At 42.5% G+C, this 19,763-nt stretch overlaps 6 protein-coding genes and 1 non-coding gene across 9 annotated transcripts; 5 read left to right on the top strand and 2 right to left on the bottom strand.

The window, feature by feature from the left end:
• Nucleotides 1-101: 101 nt before the first annotated feature.
• LOC111596615 (FGGY carbohydrate kinase domain-containing protein) lies at nt 102-2,685 on the top strand. Of its 3 annotated transcripts, none has more exons than XM_023310899.2 (7): nt 102-180; nt 520-724; nt 792-1,651; nt 1,711-1,861; nt 1,916-1,990; nt 2,054-2,272; nt 2,340-2,685. In XM_023310899.2, exons 2-7 carry the CDS (start codon nt 539-541, stop codon nt 2,487-2,489), a joined length of 1,641 nt encoding a protein of 546 aa, XP_023166667.1. In that variant the 5' UTR covers nt 102-180; nt 520-538; the 3' UTR covers nt 2,490-2,685. The 3 variants fall into 3 exon arrangements, with proteins under 3 accessions (XP_023166667.1, XP_023166669.1, XP_023166668.1); XM_023310901.2 differs by having other exon boundaries at nt 140-180; nt 523-724; XM_023310900.2 differs by lacking the exon at nt 102-180 and adding an exon at nt 220-235.
• LOC111596616 (mitochondrial E3 ubiquitin protein ligase 1) lies at nt 2,516-3,999 on the bottom strand. Its single transcript, XM_023310903.2, has 4 exons — nt 3,731-3,999; nt 3,083-3,666; nt 2,818-3,025; nt 2,516-2,750 (listed from the first exon to the last, which is right to left on the bottom strand). The coding sequence occupies exons 1-4, from the start codon at nt 3,833-3,835 to the stop codon at nt 2,631-2,633; spliced, it is 1,017 nt and encodes a 338-aa protein (XP_023166671.1). The 5' UTR covers nt 3,836-3,999; the 3' UTR covers nt 2,516-2,630.
• A 324-nt stretch (nt 4,000-4,323) lies between these two features.
• LOC111596617 lies at nt 4,324-5,545 on the top strand. Its single transcript, XM_023310904.2, has 2 exons — nt 4,324-4,607; nt 4,685-5,545. The coding sequence occupies exons 1-2, from the start codon at nt 4,578-4,580 to the stop codon at nt 5,543-5,545; spliced, it is 891 nt and encodes a 296-aa protein (XP_023166672.2). The 5' UTR covers nt 4,324-4,577.
• Nucleotides 5,546-5,712: 167 nt separating this feature from the next.
• LOC111596607 lies at nt 5,713-6,804 on the top strand. Its single transcript, XM_023310888.2, has one exon. The coding sequence runs from the start codon at nt 5,713-5,715 to the stop codon at nt 6,802-6,804; it is 1,092 nt and encodes a 363-aa protein (XP_023166656.2).
• A 616-nt stretch (nt 6,805-7,420) lies between these two features.
• On the bottom strand, nt 7,421-9,723 carry LOC111596612 (major royal jelly protein 1). Its single transcript, XM_023310895.2, has 3 exons — nt 9,198-9,723; nt 8,129-8,325; nt 7,421-7,972 (listed from the first exon to the last, which is right to left on the bottom strand). The coding sequence occupies exons 1-3, from the start codon at nt 9,645-9,647 to the stop codon at nt 7,429-7,431; spliced, it is 1,191 nt and encodes a 396-aa protein (XP_023166663.2). The 5' UTR covers nt 9,648-9,723; the 3' UTR covers nt 7,421-7,428.
• An 836-nt stretch (nt 9,724-10,559) lies between these two features.
• Nucleotides 10,560-10,631, top strand: Trnac-gca. The gene has a single exon. It is a non-coding gene; the product is annotated as a tRNA-Cys (tRNA).
• Nucleotides 10,632-13,551: 2,920 nt separating this feature from the next.
• LOC111596611 (protein yellow) lies at nt 13,552-14,887 on the top strand. Its single transcript, XM_023310894.2, has 2 exons — nt 13,552-14,453; nt 14,511-14,887. The coding sequence occupies exons 1-2, from the start codon at nt 13,586-13,588 to the stop codon at nt 14,804-14,806; spliced, it is 1,164 nt and encodes a 387-aa protein (XP_023166662.1). The 5' UTR covers nt 13,552-13,585; the 3' UTR covers nt 14,807-14,887.
• The last annotated feature ends 4,876 nt before the right edge of the window (nt 14,888-19,763 follow it).

Below are 19,763 nucleotides of genomic sequence, written 5' to 3'. Positions count from 1 at the left end.
AACGAGAGCAATTGCTGCAGTTGTCTGACAAATGAGTGGGAGAGAGCAAAAGAAAGAGGGAAAGAGCGTGCGCGCGAGATTTCTTACAATTTAAATATTTAAATACATGCATCAGAGAAGCCGTAGTTGGAGAGAAGTTTTTTAGTATGCAAGCAACGCTCGTAGCTGCTGGAAGTTTTAGTAAGTAGGCGTAACGTTAGATTTATTATTAGTAAATGTGTTTGGTAATATAAAGGTATGGCTTAAATTTCAGTTAGCTTTCTGTAAATATAATATTAATTAATATGATTATGAAACGGACTGTTTACTGGACTGTTTATTTATTTTCTAAAAGTGGGAGTTAGACAGAACTATACATTAGTCTAGGCCTTAGACTCAGAACAAACAATATTCACCACTACCTTTCCGGAGAGATCTAATATAACCGATAACGGTAGCAGTATCACCTCTCGAAATACTTATCAGTTTGTGCTAGGCATTCAACGAGCTGGCTTTAATAATATTTTTACGCTGTTACAGTAGACGAAAATACTGTATTATGAATACCGCAGTATACTTTGTAGGCGTAGACGTGGGCACGGGCAGTGCGCGAGCAGCGCTGGTCAACGTCAAAGGTCAAGTGGAGCACCAGGCAGTAGAAAAGATCAAAACGTGGACACCAGAGCCGGACATCTTTGAGCAATCGACCGATGATATTTGGCGTGCAGTCTGTAAGGTCGTCAAGGTAATACACAGTTACATGATAACCCGGAGATCGTTTTAGATTAGATTAACCTAGAGCTAATTTTCAGCATGTCACCAGTAGTATCAATAGGACACAAGTGAAGGGCATCGGTTTCGATGCAACCTGCTCTCTGGCTTTGATTGATTCTAAACAGAACCCGTTGACTGTAAGCAAATCCGCAATACATATTCAGAATGTCATTCTTTGGATGGATCATCGGGCTTCTGAGGAGGCAGATTATATTAATGCAACCCAGCATCCTGTACTTAAATATGTGGGAGGCAAGGTATCTCTCGAAATGCAGATACCCAAGCTGCTCTGGCTCAAACGTTATCTACCGGAATCATATAACAATATATGGCGGGCATTCGACCTCCCCGACTTTCTCACTTGGCGTGCAACAGGTTCTGATACTCGCTCTCTGTGCTCTGCGGTCTGTAAATGGAACTACGATATCGGGGCGAATAGCTGGAACGCCGAATTCTTACGTGACATCGGTCTCATGGAGCTGGTGAATTCACATTTTTCAATTATTGGCAGCAAGTTGGAGCCACCTGGCAAGCATGTGGGCTCGGGCTTAACGAAGATGGCTGCCGCAGAACTGGGCCTTACACCGGGCACTGTGGTCAGTACGTCCCTAATAGATGCACATGCCGGCACATTGGGCATGCTTGGTTGCCAAGCAGAAGATATCCCTACGGATATGCAGACTAGATTGGCTATAATTGCAGGCACATCTACCTGCCATATGAGCTTGACTAAACACATTTGCTTTGCCAAAGGCATTTGGGGTCCATACAAAAATGCCGTTATACCTGGCTATCATCTGAACGAGGGTGGCCAATCGATTGCAGGCCATCTACTGGATCATTTGCTCAAGACGCATGAGTGCTATGTTGGGCTTAAGGAGAAGTTAGGCGGAGATAAGTCAGTGAATACTTAATCATATTTGTAGTTCCAATTTATAAGTGTACGTTTCATTTAAGATATATTTATCAGCATCTTAACCAGATATTACCAAAGCTAGCCGCCTCTCGGAACCTCCCCGATATAGCCTACCTAACGGAGGACGTGCATGTCTGGCCGGATCTACATGGCAATCGTTCGCCCATAGCAGATCCGACGCTGCGCGGCATAGTAATATGTTTGTTATATATTATATTGTTTATAAACCAGTCCTTATTCGCTTAGATGACTGGACTGGATATGACGCGTGGTATCGACTCGCTGGCCATCAAGTACTTGGCATTCGTTCAGGCTCTTGCTGTAAGTCAATGTGAATATATTTCTGTTTTTTATGTATTTATTTATACTTGATATGTTCGATAGTATGGCACACGGCACATTATTGAACGTCTTTACCAACACGGTCGGCCTTTATTCAAATCGCTACTCTTTTGCGGAGGATTGTCCAAGAATCCACTCTACATACAGTGCCACTCGGATATTTGCAATCTGCCTGCTGTGGTTCCCTACGAGGAGGAAATGGTATTGGTAGGCGCAGCCGCCTTAGGCGCTGCTGCCTATGGTCAGTATAATAACTTGGAGGTGTGTATTGTGTACAGAGCTACATCTCAACTGAGAATATCAACTAAACTCGAAAGTGTTATTGTAGACCGCCTCAAAAGCCATGTCCGGCCATGGGCAAGTGATAAGACCTAATTCCAGCACGCAGGAACTGCACAATCGAAAGTACCAAGTCTTTCTGAAGCTATTGAAGCATCAATATGAGTATATAAGCATTATGCATCCAGAGAGTGCATAGGAAGATTCCCCACAATTACTACTTGATGTTCAACACTTGAAACGAATTTTATCAATAATGTAAACTGCACACTAATTAGAGCTCAAGTAACAAATACTTATGAGACAGGTACAGTTGATCTAACGACTGAAATCCACTCAATTAGGCAATAAATGCAGCCGCCTTTGAGTCGATTTTGCTGCGGCAAACGGGGCAAGTAATGTCGATTTTTTGGGCGCAATCCTCACACAGGCACACATGTCCGCAGGGCAACAAAATGATCTGGAAGAGCAAAAGCAGACGTGTCATTAGAGATGCGGATTATAGACTAGAGCTTCAACCAGCCTACTTCTTTGGGATTGGTGGAGCATACAACGCACAGCTGGTCTTGGGTCAAGGTGTGCGGCCTGTTGCGTGCTCGCCGCTCCCGACGCTCCACCTCTAGGCGCTTACGAATTTTGGCTTCCTCGTGTTCTTGTTTCTTTTTACGATACATTTTCCGCACGATAAGACCCAGCAAGACCATGGATATGCTGCTGCACAATACAATCTTAAAGCTGCAAGAGAATAGATAGTTGAGAAGGAGCTTTGAAGGTCACATTAAGCTGTCTTACAGCATGGAGGACTTGGCGTCCTCGAAACGTTTGATGAGTGTTGATTTTGTGGCCGTTGTAAGGAATAGCGGGCCCTGTTTAGATGGCTGCATGCGCAAAGTTTCTCCATCCATTTCCAGTTCGCCAATGGCGGTCAAAAAGCTGCCATCACGTAGTACTTGTTCAGTTGTTTGCAATCCCTTCTGCCTTACACCCGTAAAGAAGCCAAATATGTGATCAAAAAACGACAGCGATGTCGATTCATAGTTATCGTAGACAACATCCACGTCCAATACAGCTGCACTCATCGCATCTATAATTTCTACGCCGTGCGATTGATTGCGTAGCTCAAAGGGCATCTCGTTGATGCTCTCATGCAGCATTTTTCTCTGTTCTGCCCAGAAGCCGGCAAAGGCACGCATAACGCGATGCTCATGAAGCTTTACGATTTGGAGTACGCCGCTCACGCTAGGCACAAACGAGCTGCGGAGTGGCACACCAATCGGGGCAACTGTGCCTCGTATGACAGCATACGGGATCTTCTTATCCCGTTGCCGCGATACAATATTTTTAAGCTCGCCATCAATATTATATTGCGGTGCTTCCTGCGGGTGTACAGAATTGTTGATTATGATTATGCATTCAGTTAACTAGAATTGCTCCTCTAACCTTCAGCACTCTCGCGGTTGTCTTGTAATTTACATATTCGCGTACACAGAGGCCTAGGATAAGTATGTCCACTCCAAGTGCAACAGCTTCGTGTACGAAATCCATTAGAAATTGTTAAAATAATACAAATGATAATTGAAGTGAGTTGTATGTGTCGGTGTGCCTGTGCAGAGCACAGCTGGATTCTGCTAGATTTTAATTTGGATGCTATTTTCGATAACAAAAATACCAAACAAATTTGTGTATGGTATCAATGTCGATAGTAACGAAACACTTTTGACGGTTATCGACTTGGTTGCGCGCTCAGTATTTTTTAATATTTAAATTTAACTGCCAGTTGCAATTCAAAACTAAACAATCCATGCAAATATTTAAATTGTGCAAACACTCGCTAAGTGCTTTATGCGTATATAGAGAAACTGGTAAAGGTCATATAAACAAAAGCAATTTCTAAGCAAAGAGTTTACCACAATGTTTTCTGTGTCAATAGAAGCCCATTTACTCATCAGCAAAACATTCCATTCTATTCAATTCGTTTTTGTAATCGCTGTTTGTTGTAAGTTACGTTTTTCACTTTGCCCAACTCGAAACTTTCGCAAGACATTATATACATGCACAGACATACACACACATACCCGCAAATATAGAACACGCGTATTGATATAAAGATGGGCTCTCGAGCCCAATGCCACAATTGAAGATATCTTTTACCTTTGTGCGTCTGCTATATTTGGGTTGTGAGTCAAAGTGCTTTTGTAGTTCCCAGCTACGCTAACAAATCAGACAATTTAAGTACTTTGCTGCAATTAGACGTGCTCAAACTAACAGTGATCTTTACTCAAACAACATGTCCTGTAATAAGCTATATTTTAGCATGGTTAGTTAGCAAAATGAATAATCTGTAAATGATGTGGAGTATACTTATCTCTCGGTCTCTTTCTCTCTGTGAAATAGCTACTGCTCTACGTCATCAATTTGATGAGTGCTGCCACGGTTACTACGCGCATCGTGCAGCCCAGGGAAACAAGCAATTGTGAAGGGCGACAGACACCCGGACCGATTTGTGAGTCGTGTGAACTGCTCGCAACTTGCGTACAGCATTCGAATGGTTGGGTTAATATTCCCGTCGAATCCTGTGATGTGGCCAACGGCTTCTATTGTAATATGCGACTGGGTACGTGTTCGAATGCGACGGGTCCCTGCCATCCCTTTGGCATTGTGGGCAACTTTCAATGCACCTCGCAGGGCATCTTCCCGGATCCCTACGACTGTCAGAAGTATCATATGTGCTACTTTGTGGGCGCCACTCTGGTAGCAGCTGCTGTCGACTGTGGCAATGACAAAGCCTTCGATGCTCACACCGGCCAATGCTCGATGACGCTGGACAGCAAGGTATGCACTCAACCGCAATACGAATGCCCCAGGGTGGGCTATGTGGCTGCCTGGCCCAGTAATCCCAACATATTTTACGTGTGCAAGTCGACGGTGAATCAAAATCTAAACGATACAGTTGTCATTTATCCCTCGCTGCATCGCTGCAACGATGGTGAGATCTTTGCGGATTTCGTTTGTCGTCAAGGTAACCCGGGCTACCCCATGCCCTCACCTGGCCTGCCAGACCTTGTGGATCCCAACGATGACAGCTTCAGTGTGCTGCCAGCTAAATGCACACACGTCGGTCTTATGCCCGACACGGACAACTGTCGCAAGTACTACTATTGCTCCGCCCTGAATGGGACAATGCGCCACTTGGAGTGTCCCGCCGGCACCTACTACCGAAAGGAGCAGTCAGCCTGCGTGCTGGGCGCTTGCTAAACTTTAAATACTATCTAATTGCTTTTTCAAAACTCTGTTCTCTTTTGGTCTTTAATGAAGCATCATTAACTATTATCTTTTAATTATGCCTTTGACATTTACCACGAATACTTATCTCAGTCTATTTAAGCAGCTGCTGGCAGCATTTTCAGTCAACAGTCTTTAAAATGAATCTGATTAAGTGGTTGCTTCCTCTGCTTGGGTACTTGGTGGGCTGCCAGGGCAGTAGCAAGGTAATTGATTCCGCTGAGCTGGTGACAAATCCTTGCCAGGAGATACGCCTGGCTGGCTTTGTATGCGTGGACTGCTCCACGCTGGGCTTCTGCTCGCATGTGGATGGGCAGTGGCAAACGGTGTCTATGACAACCTGCCAGTCGGAGCGCGGCTTCTTTTGCAACGATGAGGGCTCCATCGGCTGCACCTGGCAGCCGAAATGTCAGGTGCCTGTGCGCGGCAAATTCTACTGCCAACAGCCGGGCATATTTCCGGATCCGTACGATTGCCGCAGCTATCACGAGTGCAGTGAACAGAACGTGGACACGCCACGTCAATGCACCAATGGTGCTGCCTACTCCCTGCTCACCAACAGCTGCAGCTTGCCACGGGAGAGCGAGCTGTGCTCGGAGAAACAATACACCTGCAACTATGTCGGTCAGACAGGCGCCTGGGCTGCCCACAAGAGCTACTACTATATCTGCCAGAAGGACAAGGTCGGCACTCAGGATGTCTTCTACCCACTGATGATGAAGTGCAGCGACGGCTACAGCTTTAATAACCACAGCTGCGTCTCAGATGCCAAGCTCAAGCAAACCGAGCCTGCTAAGCTGTTGGCCGACTGCGAGGAGGGCGTTGTCTACCCCGCGGATACGGCTGAGGGCTACTTCTACTGCGTCGATGGTCAGAGAGTCTATCAAAGTTGTGCCGTCGACCACTATTTCGATCCGGTCACAGGTATTTGCCTGAAGGAGTCAAAGACCTGTGAAGAGGGCAATTTTTATGCCGCAGAAACGAAATATGGCTTCAATGTGTGTGCCAATGGCCAGTTGATCTACCAAAGATGCCCAGCGGGATCCGTCTACGATCCGAGTCGCAACACTTGCCGCAAGGAGCAAGAGACTTGCGAGGAATCTAAGCTCTATGCCGCTGAAACGAAACATGGTTATCTCCTGTGCCAAAATGGCCAACTTATGAGCTACGAGTGCCCCAAGGGTTCCATCTTTGATGGCATCAGCGCTGTCTGTGAGCCAGAGCATATATAATCAGCTTTAACAATAAAAAAATTGCAAATTTATACAGCAAACAGGAGCAAATTTCTACGAGGCCTTATCTTATCAAATCTTTTAATTACTTTCGTAGCTTTACTTATCGAATATTATTTAAGCTGCTGCTATAGCTAGTCAGCAGCAACAGTCTTCGAAATGAATTCCAAGTTATTGCCACTGCTGCTGCTTGTTCTGGCTGCCAAAGGCAACTCTGCAGAATGCCGCAATGGCATGATTTATCCGTCGGAATCAGTATATGAGTACAACTACTGCTTAAATGGACAGCTCCAAGTGGAAACTTGTCCAGCGGGCAGTTACTTTGATGCCCATTTACTCATGTGTCGCCACGGAAAGCCGCCAGCAGTGACGGAAGACAATACGCAGCCCAAGACTGAGAAATGTCAACGTGTAGGATTGGCGGCTGATTTGACCGATTGCAATCGCTTTTATCACTGTCCGACGAAGGGTGCTGACATGGAGCTACTCAGCTGCACGCAGGGCCAAGTCTTTGACTTGGGCAAATTTACGTGTGTTGTGGGCAACTGTTAAGCTTTACAAAACTTTTTATTTATAAAAAATAACAAAACTTATATGACTAATAAAATGAGGCAGAGACTTCAATCAATCGTCACACTCGCGCACAACGGGATGCAGCACAATGGAGGCGCCATTGCAGCCAGTGCGATCGGAGATGAAATCATGGAAGTTGCTCTCGAGCGCCCACATGAAACGCTTATGGCCCGGCAGCACTTGAGTCGACAGACGGCAATCGCCGCCACGTTGCACCTCCTGCAAATTGGAGGCCTTAAAGCAGGTCTCCGAGTCCCACAGATAAATGTCATTCTCGCCCTTGTAGCGGAAGAAGAGCGAGGTGCCACCATCGGTGCCCAATAGCACTGCCTGCTTGCCATAGGGTTTCGGACCCACATCGATAATGGAGCCGGCACCCTGACCCACACGCAAATACTCGCCCTTGATCGAATAGAGGCGCGAAGAGCTCAGGTAGCTAAAGAACAGCGTCGAAGTGCCGTCGGGCTTGGAAGTCAAGGCTACATAGAGTACATCGCTCGTCGGAGCTGTGGCCCGGGGCAAGACAATGCGATACGATTTGCTCCCCGTAATATCATAGACTAGAATGCTACGAGCTCCAGCATCTGCGACATAGCTGCAAGAAAGAGAGGAAAGATTTCAAATTGAAAATTTTTACCAATTGTCACAAATCACAAATCGCTTGGGTGCTTATCTAGAAACCACATTGATAAGATTTCGATTCACTTGTTTCACTTTCAATTGGGTTTAAGAATTTCACTTAAAGACTCACACAAAAGGCTTGTTATCCTTGGAGTAGTCGACGACAATGAACTGCAAACGGCTCTCGGAGGTCACGAGATCGCTGAGGTCAATGCTTTTCACCACTTTATTGTTGGCTGTGTTGATGGCCACGATTTTGGGACTGCAGCGACGTATGGGTTGCTCCAGAGTGTTCACAATGCCCACATCCAAGACCCACAGCAAGCCCTATCAAAAATAATTCATTTGAAGCTATTTAAAATATTTTTCAATTGCATTTGCGGCATGGCTGGAATTTTCAATTTTTTATGCGCATCAGCAAAAATAATAAAGAGCAATAATAAATGAAAAAAAACAATGCATTTAAATTGTGTTGCAATTGCTGAACTGCAAATAATCAAATTCGCGTGCCAATTGTACATGCATATATATAGATATATAAATTGTAAACTTGATTGTTGTTATTGCTGAAACGACTTTTGTTTAAATACAACGCAAAATGTTTGCATTGAAATTGAAATGAAATAATATTTTGAATAATATAAATTAGAGATCAAGGCTTGGAAATGAACTAACAAATGTAAGAATTAACAACTAAAAACTATTTTTAAATTTCTAAAAATTTGCGGGGCTAAAATTCAGTTGATAAACAATTCACAGTTCGACAGAAATTTTATCTAATTGAAATTGCTATCAAATTGAAATGGTTTCAAATATCAGCTAATTTTATGGAGTTCATTGGAATCGTAAAGCCTTGAGCTACGTTTGAGCCATTTTTGATATTGGCTGCGGAATATTACAGCATTTAAAAGCGATTGCGTCGGGTCACACAATTTATTTGATTAAAAAAGCCATTTCAGTTGCATAATGAATATATATATATATCATATATATATATATTTATATTACACAACTGGAAGCTGCACAAAAAAAAGCTGCATAGTAAGTTTTTCGATTTTAAAGCAACAAATTGCTTTTTCCAGCTAAATTGGATTGTTAGTGCATATGTATGTGTGTGTGTGTGTGTGTGTATGAGTGTAGTTATGTTTGTATATGTTTGCATGCACCATCGAGGCATAGCATATTTAAAGACCACTCACATTTTGATCCACGGCTACGTCCACAACGGATTGCAGCGCCTGGCAATTGCCCTCCTCCTGTATGGCCCAGCAGGGATACGGCGCTATTTTGGCCAGGCACTCGCCCTTCTTCAGATTCACCTTGCCCAGTGTGAAAGGTACGCCCTGCTTGTAGCGTGGCAGTGCCACAAATGCCGAATCGCGCTGCAGCTGCGCACGCGTTACAATCACATTGCGTGGCACATAGCGACCCGATTGCACATAGATATTCTTGGTGGAGTCGCAGGGCCAATGCAAATTGCTGCCGCTCAGCTGAAAGGTGAGCTCCGTCAGCGGGTTCTTGTTGCACTTGCTGATGCCAATGGAATTGCCATTCGAGCTATTTGGCGACTCGTCCAGCGAGGAGCTGTAGGCTGCACAGCTGACAGCTATCAGCGAGAGAAGCAGCGGCAAAGACAGCATCGCAGTCATTTTTGTTTCGTACAGAAATAACTTTTGCTGTTCCCTAGATTGTTGGGCACTTGCAACTGGTTGGTCTGCGTCTGCTTTTGATTATATAAAACTATTGCGGCGCTTGGCGCATTTATATTTATATATGAAAGCAGACGCTTGGATTGTGACATTTAGCGCGTGTGTTTTAGACGCGTCTGCCCTGGTGCAAGGTCGTCTGCTCAACATGAGGAAACATGTGTCTGACCAGCTAACACACACACACACACACACACACGCACACCTACAGCTGCAGTGCTGGCCAGCCACAGCACGTCTGTCTCACGCCATTTTGTGCGACACAACGGAAGCAACGAGCAGCCATGTTAGCACCCGCCACCCCCTCCGCTGAGCCATAAAAAATCGCATTGCGGAAGAGAGAAACGTTTGACAGCGCGTATGCAATTTGCAGCAAGCCAACTATTAATCGTTGCACAAGTGCTACTATTTCATGTATTTCAGATGCAGCGTCAAGTTTAATAAACAAGCTCAGCACAGTTCAGTCCTTCCGGGCCGAAGACTATCGACACTACTGACCCAAAAAAAAAAACCAAAAACTTGCCTAAAACTTTGCTCTGCACATTGAAGTGTTTTCACTAACTTTAAGTTTGTTTTTTTTTTTGTCTCTGCGTGACTGAATCATGTTAGAAAACAAGCTCCGTTCGAGCGCGCTCGAGAACATGCTGTTGAGCTTGTTGAATTTTAAGATAACTAATATTGTTAAAGTATTTCTCTTCAAATTAAAAAACAAACAAAAGAAAGAAACAAAAAAAAACAAAAAACGAGCTGATAACTCCGCAGTTTGATAAGCAAACAGTTTGAGCTGCTATTTTGATAGGAAATTTATCTTTGAATTTAACAATAACAATAGCTCCGAGCTAACTTTTTTCATCTGGGGGTATAGCTCAGGGGTAGAGCATTCGACTGCAGATCGAGAGGTCCCCGGTTCAAATCCGGGTGCCCCCTGGATTCATATTTTTTTCTTTAATGGCTAAGGCTCTGCGCTTCAGGTCGTAAACAACTCTCTTTATTTTTCTCCCTATTTCATTCTTTCATAAAGTGCTTGCATAATGTATTGGCTGTGCAGAGCAGTTGCTTTGTTTAGACCCAGCTCAGTGAATTATGGTCAAGAGTCTGTTTCCCTAAAATGCTAGCTAAATTTAAACTGCTTAAAAGGGGAAGCTGACCCTTTTGTGGAATGCGGATTGCGGTCTTTGGCCTTTACAACGTGAAATGGCATGCAGATTGAATTTGTGTGAAATTCCTTTTAACAAACTGTCATAAGTTGCCATATTTTGATGGTAATCTGAAGATATATATCTATAATACGCAGCTGTAGCAAAAGGTCTGTGTGTGGGCGTTCTGCTGCTCTGTGCCATCAGTCGAGCTGCACGAGCCGCAGATAAATATTTATGCGCTTTCATAAATAAAAGCCATCAAATTAAACAAAAATTCTGGCACTGTAAAATGCAAGTCATATAAATATGATCTGCCGTCGAAACATGAATACAGCACAAAAAAAAAGTAATTTATATATATATATGAGAACATATGTGCTCTGGGTTGAGCTTGCCAAAATAAATAAATGCATATAAATATACAAAATTCCAGACAAGTCAACAAAACTGTAAAATTTCTTGTGCAATATTTAAGCAAAGCAAAATCAATTAAAAACAATGAATAAAAGCTTAATTGATGGCAAATCGTTCAATGCAACAAATTGAGTTTGTGCTTGCTTAATAAATAAATGAAAACTTTAAGCAAACGTTAACACAAAAACAACTTTGCCGGCCAACCAGAGCCATAAACAGAAACAGAAAGCGAATGCGAAAGCCAAAGCAAAAGCAAACATGGAAACATGACACATAAATTATACTAAAAAAGAAAATAAAACTGTAAAACAAACGCTTGAAATACCCTAAAATGTGCAGCAAACTCTCTAGAATATCTGAATCTCTGCTTTTCTTTTTTTATTTATTTCAATTTCATTTCACTTAAAATTTAACTTTAGTTTTTTAATATACTTTAATATTTTATTCATTAAATGAACTTAATTTTATTTGTAGTTTAATTTAATTTTTTTAATTTTAAAATAATTTTGTAATATCATTTAATATTGGTTTAAAATTTTTTAAATAGGAATTTAATTTTTAACATATTCAATTTTAATTTTAATAAATGCATTTTTTTACATTTTATGTAACAAAGTTATTTAAAGTTAAAGTTTCATTAAGCATGCACGCCTTCATTCATCTTCCATTTAATATACATATTTTTTATCTCACAGATTTCATCCACTTCCACAGCCACATCCACATCCACATCCACATTTATGCCCTAGCTAAAACAGCATAAACACAATCGCCAAATCAGTTGCCAGAAAGTGGAAATGTTATTATAATTTATGTGAAATTTTGGAACACAAGAAGAGAAAAGAAGCAGCAAAATTTGCTGAGTCCAGCTAGTTTAACGACCCATTTAGCAGAGCAGCAAAGCCAAACGTGACCACAGTCAATATTTATTTGACTTTTTATACGTTTTGTTTTCTCTTGCTCTCTGCTAAAAAACAGATTCAGGAACAAAATTGGTAGACAAAAATCAAATTACATTTAAGGCTATTTGCGTATTCAATTGGACGTTTATTGAGTTTGTATTGAAGTTATTTAAACAAACATCAAATGGGCCAAATTGTGGACTGTGTGTTGATTGTCGTTGGTCGTCGGCCATTGGCCGTTGGGCAAGTGGCTCTGCACATGACGTATACGCCTCGTTAAGCCGGCAATAAAAACTGTTCAAATAAACGGAGGGTAAATAGCCAGGGGCTGAGATTTTTGCCGTGTCTAAGTGAGAGCTGGACTCACTCACGGTCAGTTCTCAGCCTCAGTTGTCGCTTATCTCTCCGGGCTGTAAGCTAATGTTTGCATAAATTATGTAAGGCACGACAGCAGGAAGGCCCGGAAGTGCTTGTCATCAATATTTTTTGCCCATACTCCTAAATGGTAGAATGCGTGTGTGTGTGGAAAAGTGTGCAGATAAATCACGCTGGCATTGGGGGAGGATTTGCTGGGAAATACATATGCGGGCATATCCTGACATTTTGGCATGCCAAACATGTCGCGTTTGTTGCAAACACTTCGGGCGTTGTCTGTCGTGCTGCTTGAAAGCTATTTCCCCATCCATTTCTAGTCTTCCTTTCTTGCTTTTTCTTTTGGGAAAGCCAGCAGCTGCGACGTGTGTTAGAGGATTTGCTGTAGTTAAAGCAATCACATGATAAGTTAACTCTATTAATAATATTTGCTGGCAGGCAGTCAGGCATGTGTTGATTGAGTTATCTGCAGCAATTTAAATTATATATACATTAGTTATATGCCAAGCACAATTTAGCTGATTTGCCAAGGCAAACAATTTCTAGGAAATCTACTAAAATTATACCACAACATGGGCAGGCAATCAGGATGCACTTAGTTGGCTTGGCAACTGTGTGAGTCGAGTGTGTGTGGGAGTCTGTATGTGTATTATTCACAGAAAGACTCAATTCATTAAACGCAGCGTGAACTGCATTCAAACTCTTCTACATAACACACATGTGTAGATACTTTTGTCTGATTTTGCTGTGGCTTCTGCGCGTGAAGTATTTCAATTATTTTTAATGCAATTGGCTGCCAACTGTACGAGACACACACACAGACGCACAGACACAGCAGCAGCTGCTTCTTGAATAGTTTCTTTTGACTCTTTTTTTTATTTTGGTGTCAGGCCTTCAAGGTTCTTCCACTAAAAAGTTGTTTGCAATCTGAGAAATTGGCTTGCAGCACGTCGCGCATTTCTGGTTACTTCGATGGCTTATATAAAACACGACTTTGTGTAAGCTGAGAGTTCAGTCAATATATTGTCAGCTCCAGAAGCCCCTAAGTTAAAGCATGCGTTCATATCTAGCCCACTGGCTGGGGCTGCTCCTCGTTATTTGTTTGGCCTCGCACAGCGCTCGTGGTCAGCAGACCAAGTACGGTCTGTGGACACCGGACCGCGCACACGCCGACACACAGCCTATACAGTGGACGGGCGGACAGTTTGAGTTCCCCTGTGCCAGCACCAAGTCGCTCTTCAAGAGCTCCGGCAAGTACATAGCCAAGAATGTGATTGCGACGCGTGCCCAGCTGATTGGCGATAGCATCTATTTGGCACTGCCGCGCTATCGCAAGGGGGTGCCTGCGACACTGGTGAAGACCAATGTCCAGCCGGGCACCTGCTCGACCACCTTCAAGCCGTATCCCTGCTGGGATCTGCAAGAGGAGGGCAACTGCAAGGCTCTGCAGTCTGTTGTCGATCTGGTGGTGGACCAGAACGAGGTACTCTGGGTGCTGGACACGGGCATAGTTAACACCTTGGAGACGCCGGTGCGCAAGTGCGCGCCCAAAGTGGTGGCCATGTCCGTGAAGACGGGCAAGGTGCTGAAGACTGTCTCACTGGAGGGCCTGACGTCCAGCAGCTCTCGTCTGCAGTATCTCGTCGTGGACTATGCGCCCGATGGCGGCTGCTTTATCTATGTGAGCGATGCGGCCAATCGTGCGATAATCGTCTATAATCTGCAAGCGGATCGCGGCTTTCGTGTGGTGCTGCCCAAGGCTGTATCCGCTGGCTGTCGCTCCCGGGATGTGCTCTACATAGCGCTGATACGTCGCGACTGCGGCTCCACTGAGCTCTACTTTACCTATTTGAGTACAGCCAAGCTCTTCTCCCTGAAATCCGAGTACCTGCGTAGCGGTGTGGCCGATGGTCGCATTTTGGGTGAGTTCTTACAGCCAATGTTCACTGCTAGCAGTTTTTAATTAGTCCACATTGCAGATCTGGGCAAAAAGCCAAGTCGCATGGTCATTATTGGCACGGACAATGGCTCGGCCATATTCTTCCGCAACGAGGGCGACGCGGAGGTCTATCGTTGGGATACAAACTCCACATTTGCCGAGGCCAACTTCAAGCCCGTCTATCGCAGTCAAACATGCCAGCTGGTGACTCATGCGGTGCCCGATTACAAACGGAATACGATGCGGGTGCTGCAAAGCAATTTTCCGGATTATATGCAAAATCGTATCGGATGCGGGGCTATACAGCAGCTGAACCATATGCAGGGCTGTTGGTAGGCGCAACCCAACCGAACATGAATATATACATGCACACACGCACACTAGACACTACACACACATACCAGTATACACACCCAAACACACACACACACACACACACACATACATAGAATTGTTGTTGCTGCAACTGCGCTGGCTTTGCGAGAAAGCTTTTGAATTGCAGTCGCAGCAATGGCTGAAATATCGTCCAGAGTTTATAGCTGACTCTTCAAATGGATTTGCCTTTTGTACATAAACTAGCTAACTTTAGTAAGTTACTTTTTTTTTTGTTGTTGTTAACTATGTTAGCCAATAAACATTATTTTCCTGTATATTTAGAGTCGCATTTAAGTGAACAGCTGCTGGCCTTAATGGCTCGAGGCTTCGAGACATTTGTCTTTATCTCTGCCTATCCTGATTTTCTAATTGCTTGATTTTTATTGAGTGTGGAGTTCGGCGTGTGGTAAAATATGAATGCGTCTACGCCTTCTACCAGATCTTTGAATTTACTATAATTGGTTGACTGCGTAAATGAGTGCATTCAACTCGATTGACACAGAGTTAAGGATATCTCATTTGCTGCTTATCTGCTATTTAGTTGGTCTCACACAATTGAAGTTTATTCAACTCGCACTCAATTGCCGATGGGGTTTATTGTGAGTGCATTCAACTTGCTGTCATGCCATTTGTAGATACCCAGCAGCGGCATACATAAATTGCTGCTTTAGGTAATTCTTTTGAGGTCATTTAACTGTGCGACGAAAGAACTGCGGAAAACATTTAAAGATTTAGTTGTATGTAGGTTTTAGTATTTTTTATTATTTGTATCATTGCAAATTTAAGAGAGAAAAGTTGTTACAAATTAACGGGAAATGTAAGTGCTAAATATTAAGTAGATACTAGATACTAGATACTAGATACTAGATACTAGATACTAGATACTAGATACTAGATACTAGATACTAGATACTAGATACTAGATACTAGATACTAGATACTAGATACTAGATACTAGATACTAGATACTAGATACTAGATACTAGATACTGGATACTATATACTAGATACTAGATACTAGATACTAGATACTAGATACTAGATACAAGATACAAGATACGAGATATTAGATACTAGATACTGTAGACTGATTACTAGGTACTAGATACTAAACACTCTCTAGAAACTGTAAACTTTACTAATACTAGAAATTATACTACATTGTCCCCTATTAGCCACTAAGCACTATTTACTATACTAATATATATTCTATGATATATACGCTCTCGTATTTACTCATAATTTAATACTAGATAGTAAGGTAAATAACTCACGTAACATCTCTAGGCCTGATAGGCCTTTCAGTAGAATAAGTTAAGTCCTTAATTTATTTATACCGAGTATTTGCTCAAGATTAGATAGTGGATAAAAATATAATATTCGAAAGTTCAATTGACGTCCAACAGCATAAAAATGTCACCCTTAACTATTCCTTAGTCTCTGAAAAGCACTTAATTTTCCTTTGAAAACTGACTTCTTTGACTAGCTATAGCAATGTGTGTTAAGTAGCTTTCACACATATAAATAGAGTAAGTCAGTCACTTAAGTGGAGCAATCTCTTGGAAGCGGCAAGCTTCTTGAGCTAATTAACATAACTGAAACGCTGCACATTATGAGCTGACAGTTGCAATGACAATAAATTGTCAAGGCTCTTGATACTTGCCTTGATTACAGTCTACTCGTATTTTAGCGAATTGCAATTTGCTCGGCCCGCGAAGCATTCATTAGCCAGCCATGCAGTTGATGACGCTGGGGAGGAGGAGGAGGTCGACGACGACGACGACGACTTAATTGTGCCAGAGATTCGCGAATTCTCGTTACGAGTTGAACGCCTGCTAATTGGCGAATTTCGTGATAAATTGCACGCCTTTGGGATTGCTCCGGTGGCGCCAACATCTGACGCCGTCTGTCTTTGGGCTTTTTTCAATAATAAATCAATTAATCAGGCTGCAGTGCTGCTTCCCGAGTTGAACTTTGCTCTGGCCTGACGATTGCGGCCGTTTCTATGGCTGCAGTATTAAAATGAATTGATGAAATCATTCAACAAATTGCTTGCCATTTGCCTTTATTTTTAGAATTTATTATAGTCTAAATGTTGCGAGTGTGTGGGCTTGCCCATGCGATTACAATTGAAATGCTGGCTGGCTCAAAGGCTTCGCGCCGCCAAATAGGCAACAACAAATAGAACAATTGTGGCAAATGCAACGACAAACAGGTCACATATGTGTCATAAATGTGTCAGCGCCAGCAACGCGCATATATTAGTGATAATAAATTTTGTTTTTTTGGCTTTGCCCCCATGTACTAACCGAAAACCTTCCAAAAAGGAAATGGCCGATGAGGAATAATTTCCATTGTTGCTGCTTGGGATTCGTAACAGCTGACAATATCAGCAGACGGCAAATCCAGCGATAAATATGATTTACAAAGCGCACTTTCCTTTTCCTTTTGGCCAACTCAAACAAAAACGAAAAAAAAAAAAACAAAAACCAAATACTGTATCATCAAAACGTAGCCAGACACAAAAATATTTGACGTTTTTGGCCCTCAGGCAGTGCACGAAAAAATCAACAAGCAAACATATACGAGGAATTTTTGAAATATGAACAAATGCTAGAAAAGTTTAAAGATAATGTTATAAGAAAGTGAATTTGTTACAGTCTTGAGCATGTTTTATTTGAAGTCTGTCAGACTGCCAAAACTTTGTCAAGTTTCAGTTGATTTTTGTGACTGGAAAAATGAACCAGCAAAGCTAACATAAAATTTTAAATATTTGCATAAATTATAAATAATTTTTTTATCAACTTTAGCTAAGCTGAATTATTATCAAATTGTTTTTGATTTGTGCTCTGGAATAATTTAATTTTATCATATTAATTTAATTTTAATTTAATTTTATCATATGTTTGCCTTAAAGTAAATTTATTGCTCGTAATAAGTTTCTGTGAATTTAATAATTTTCCCTCATTTATGTATGACTTAAGTAAGAAAATAGAGTGCTAAAAAGTGCCATGAAAATGTTATTTTCCTGTACTTTAAGCACAAGAGAAAATCCAAAAGGCAACGGAAACTTTTGAGAAGGTCTCTGCCTTAACTAAATGCTTCTGTCTTTCTCTCTCTGTCTCTATCTCTCGACCTCTCTTGTTCGCTCTGTCTGTAACGCCCAGACCATCTGAGTCTGTCTGCGACTGGCTTTTGTTATTTCACACATATGACAAACTTAAATAAACGTAAAACAACTATGAAAACTTTTTCAGTTTGCTGCAGGTGAAAACATTTCTGATGACTTTTTGAGCCGCTTTCAGCCTGCTGCTCAACCCAGTTCAATGCCGCATTTCTTTCCTGCCATTTGAGCTCTGAGCGCTTTGTTAGATGTGTCAACTTGTCATGGCGGCAGCCAGAAGAATTGAGTTCACACTCAATGCCGGTCGCTTGAGCTTTGAGCCAACATCAAAGCTGTCTGGTAAACCACATAAAATTTCCATTAAGCTCCTAACGGCTGCCTTATTTAAATCCTTATGTATTTATTTTCCATTTTCAGTATTATGCCAAATTGATTGAAACCCCATGGGAGACAGATGCAAATTCCTTTAGTTATGTCAGCTGACATACCAGGAGCTGTGAATGTTTACCATCAGCGTTAATAGTACTGCCCAAGTTGGAATTAGCCGAAGAGGAAAAATCAATTTGGCGACAGTTCGTGCCATAATGCAGACTTGAAATGTCATATTATAATATGTGAGACATCTGCGGCATGGCGTAGCCGCAATTCGGGGGCTCGATTATGAGCCTAAGTGTGGTTAAAGCAGAAACTGCTAAAAATCCAATCAATAACATTCTTTTTTATCACACAGGCCAGACGTGCCTGGCATGAGGAATGTGGGGAGTCGCATGGCAGAGCTATTAACACAGTCACGGAGACAAGGCGAATGGAGAGCCATTAGATATGCAAAGGCAGTCAACGAAACAGCCCCTGGGAGGATACCAGCACTCACGCCCATATACGGAACTTAGCTGAGCTGACGTTCAATAAACATTTCAAATGTTCAATTATTTTTCAATTGCATCGATTTGCGCTGAGCATTCAAATGTTTCGGGCTCTACCTAATACAATGTGAAATCTGCGACGCAAAATGACAACGAGACAGTTGATAATGCCCTCGGTGACAGCCGCAGCGTGTCGTGGGGCTGGTCGAGCAGTGTTTGATTTTTCGTGCTTCAATTTCGCACGTGACCCCACTGTATTAAAGGGAGTACATAGTTAGCCGGAAGTTATTTGACAGCCATTTTGTGTTGCCGCCAGCTAAAATGTGCCAGCCATTTGGACGCCACACAATTCCAAATCCAATTCAGCTGCTTTGCATTAAAGCGCAACCAAGACCCTAACTGAAGCACTATATTCGCTGGCATCTACACCACGACGACGTCGACGATGACGACTTTACTGCGGCTTACTCTGCGTATGCGTATTTTAGGTTGCGTGTGCTTGTGTGTGTTCGCCGGGTCGCTCGCCACAGTAAACAGGAAATGCTGACTTGACAGCGACACAGACCCTTGCCCACATATCCACAGAGCAGTCACCTCCCTCGCCCGTTCCCCACTCCTTGAAGAGGCCACATCAACTGCCATGGAAACTATTCGCTTAACCGCAAAACCAGAAACCATTTGGGCGACGAAACCCAACGCGATAATCCTTTCAATTCACTTGGACATTTTTTGTTGCTATGCTTCTATTCATTCCAAGCGGAAAAAAAAATTATAATGACTTTGCAATCATATTAAATGGCGATTTTTAAAACTGCATTTATGTCTAGCTTTGTTGTCATGGCGCCAAAGCAGCTTTTGAATTATTAATCCTTTAAATAGTCAGCGTATTATTGTTATGTCTTTATTTGATATTTTCACCGTTTATGTGGCA

The sequence above is a fragment of the Drosophila hydei genome, unplaced genomic scaffold (assembly GCF_003285905.1).
Source record: "Drosophila hydei strain 15085-1641.00,03,60 unplaced genomic scaffold, DhydRS2 tig00000001-arrow-pilon, whole genome shotgun sequence".
Taxonomy (NCBI): Eukaryota; Metazoa; Arthropoda; class Insecta; order Diptera; family Drosophilidae; genus Drosophila; species Drosophila hydei.
This window is presented reverse-complemented; position numbering and strand designations above follow the sequence as displayed.

Excerpts from the sequence above, each read along its gene's own strand:
- LOC111596615 (XM_023310899.2), top strand. The coding sequence starts at position 539 with ATGAATACCGCAGTATACTTTGTAGGCGTAGACGTGGGCACGGGCAGT. Across the intron at positions 1,652-1,710 it reads GAGAAGTTAGGCGGAGATAA|ATATATTTATCAGCATCTTA; the intron begins GTCAGTGAATAC and ends GTTTCATTTAAG. Across the intron at positions 1,991-2,053 it reads CATTCGTTCAGGCTCTTGCT|TATGGCACACGGCACATTAT; the intron begins GTAAGTCAATGT and ends TATGTTCGATAG.
- LOC111596616 (XM_023310903.2), bottom strand. The coding sequence starts at position 3,835 with ATGGATTTCGTACACGAAGCTGTTGCACTTGGAGTGGACATACTTATC. Across the intron at positions 3,667-3,730 it reads CAACCGCGAGAGTGCTGAAG|GAAGCACCGCAATATAATAT; the intron begins GTTAGAGGAGCA and ends GTACACCCGCAG. Across the intron at positions 3,026-3,082 it reads GACGCCAAGTCCTCCATGCT|CTTTAAGATTGTATTGTGCA; the intron begins GTAAGACAGCTT and ends ATTCTCTTGCAG.
- LOC111596617 (XM_023310904.2), top strand. The coding sequence starts at position 4,578 with ATGTCCTGTAATAAGCTATATTTTAGCATG. Across the intron at positions 4,608-4,684 it reads ATAAGCTATATTTTAGCATG|CTACTGCTCTACGTCATCAA; the intron begins GTTAGTTAGCAA and ends TCTGTGAAATAG.
- LOC111596607 (XM_023310888.2), top strand. The coding sequence starts at position 5,713 with ATGAATCTGATTAAGTGGTTGCTTCCTCTGCTTGGGTACTTGGTGGGC.
- LOC111596612 (XM_023310895.2), bottom strand. The coding sequence starts at position 9,647 with ATGACTGCGATGCTGTCTTTGCCGCTGCTTCTCTCGCTGATAGCTGTC. Across the intron at positions 8,326-9,197 it reads ACGTAGCCGTGGATCAAAAT|GGCTTGCTGTGGGTCTTGGA; the intron begins GTGAGTGGTCTT and ends TATTTTTGATAG. Across the intron at positions 7,973-8,128 it reads AAGGATAACAAGCCTTTTGT|CTATGTCGCAGATGCTGGAG; the intron begins GTGAGTCTTTAA and ends TCTTTCTTGCAG.
- LOC111596611 (XM_023310894.2), top strand. The coding sequence starts at position 13,586 with ATGCGTTCATATCTAGCCCACTGGCTGGGGCTGCTCCTCGTTATTTGT. Across the intron at positions 14,454-14,510 it reads GGCCGATGGTCGCATTTTGG|ATCTGGGCAAAAAGCCAAGT; the intron begins GTGAGTTCTTAC and ends TCCACATTGCAG.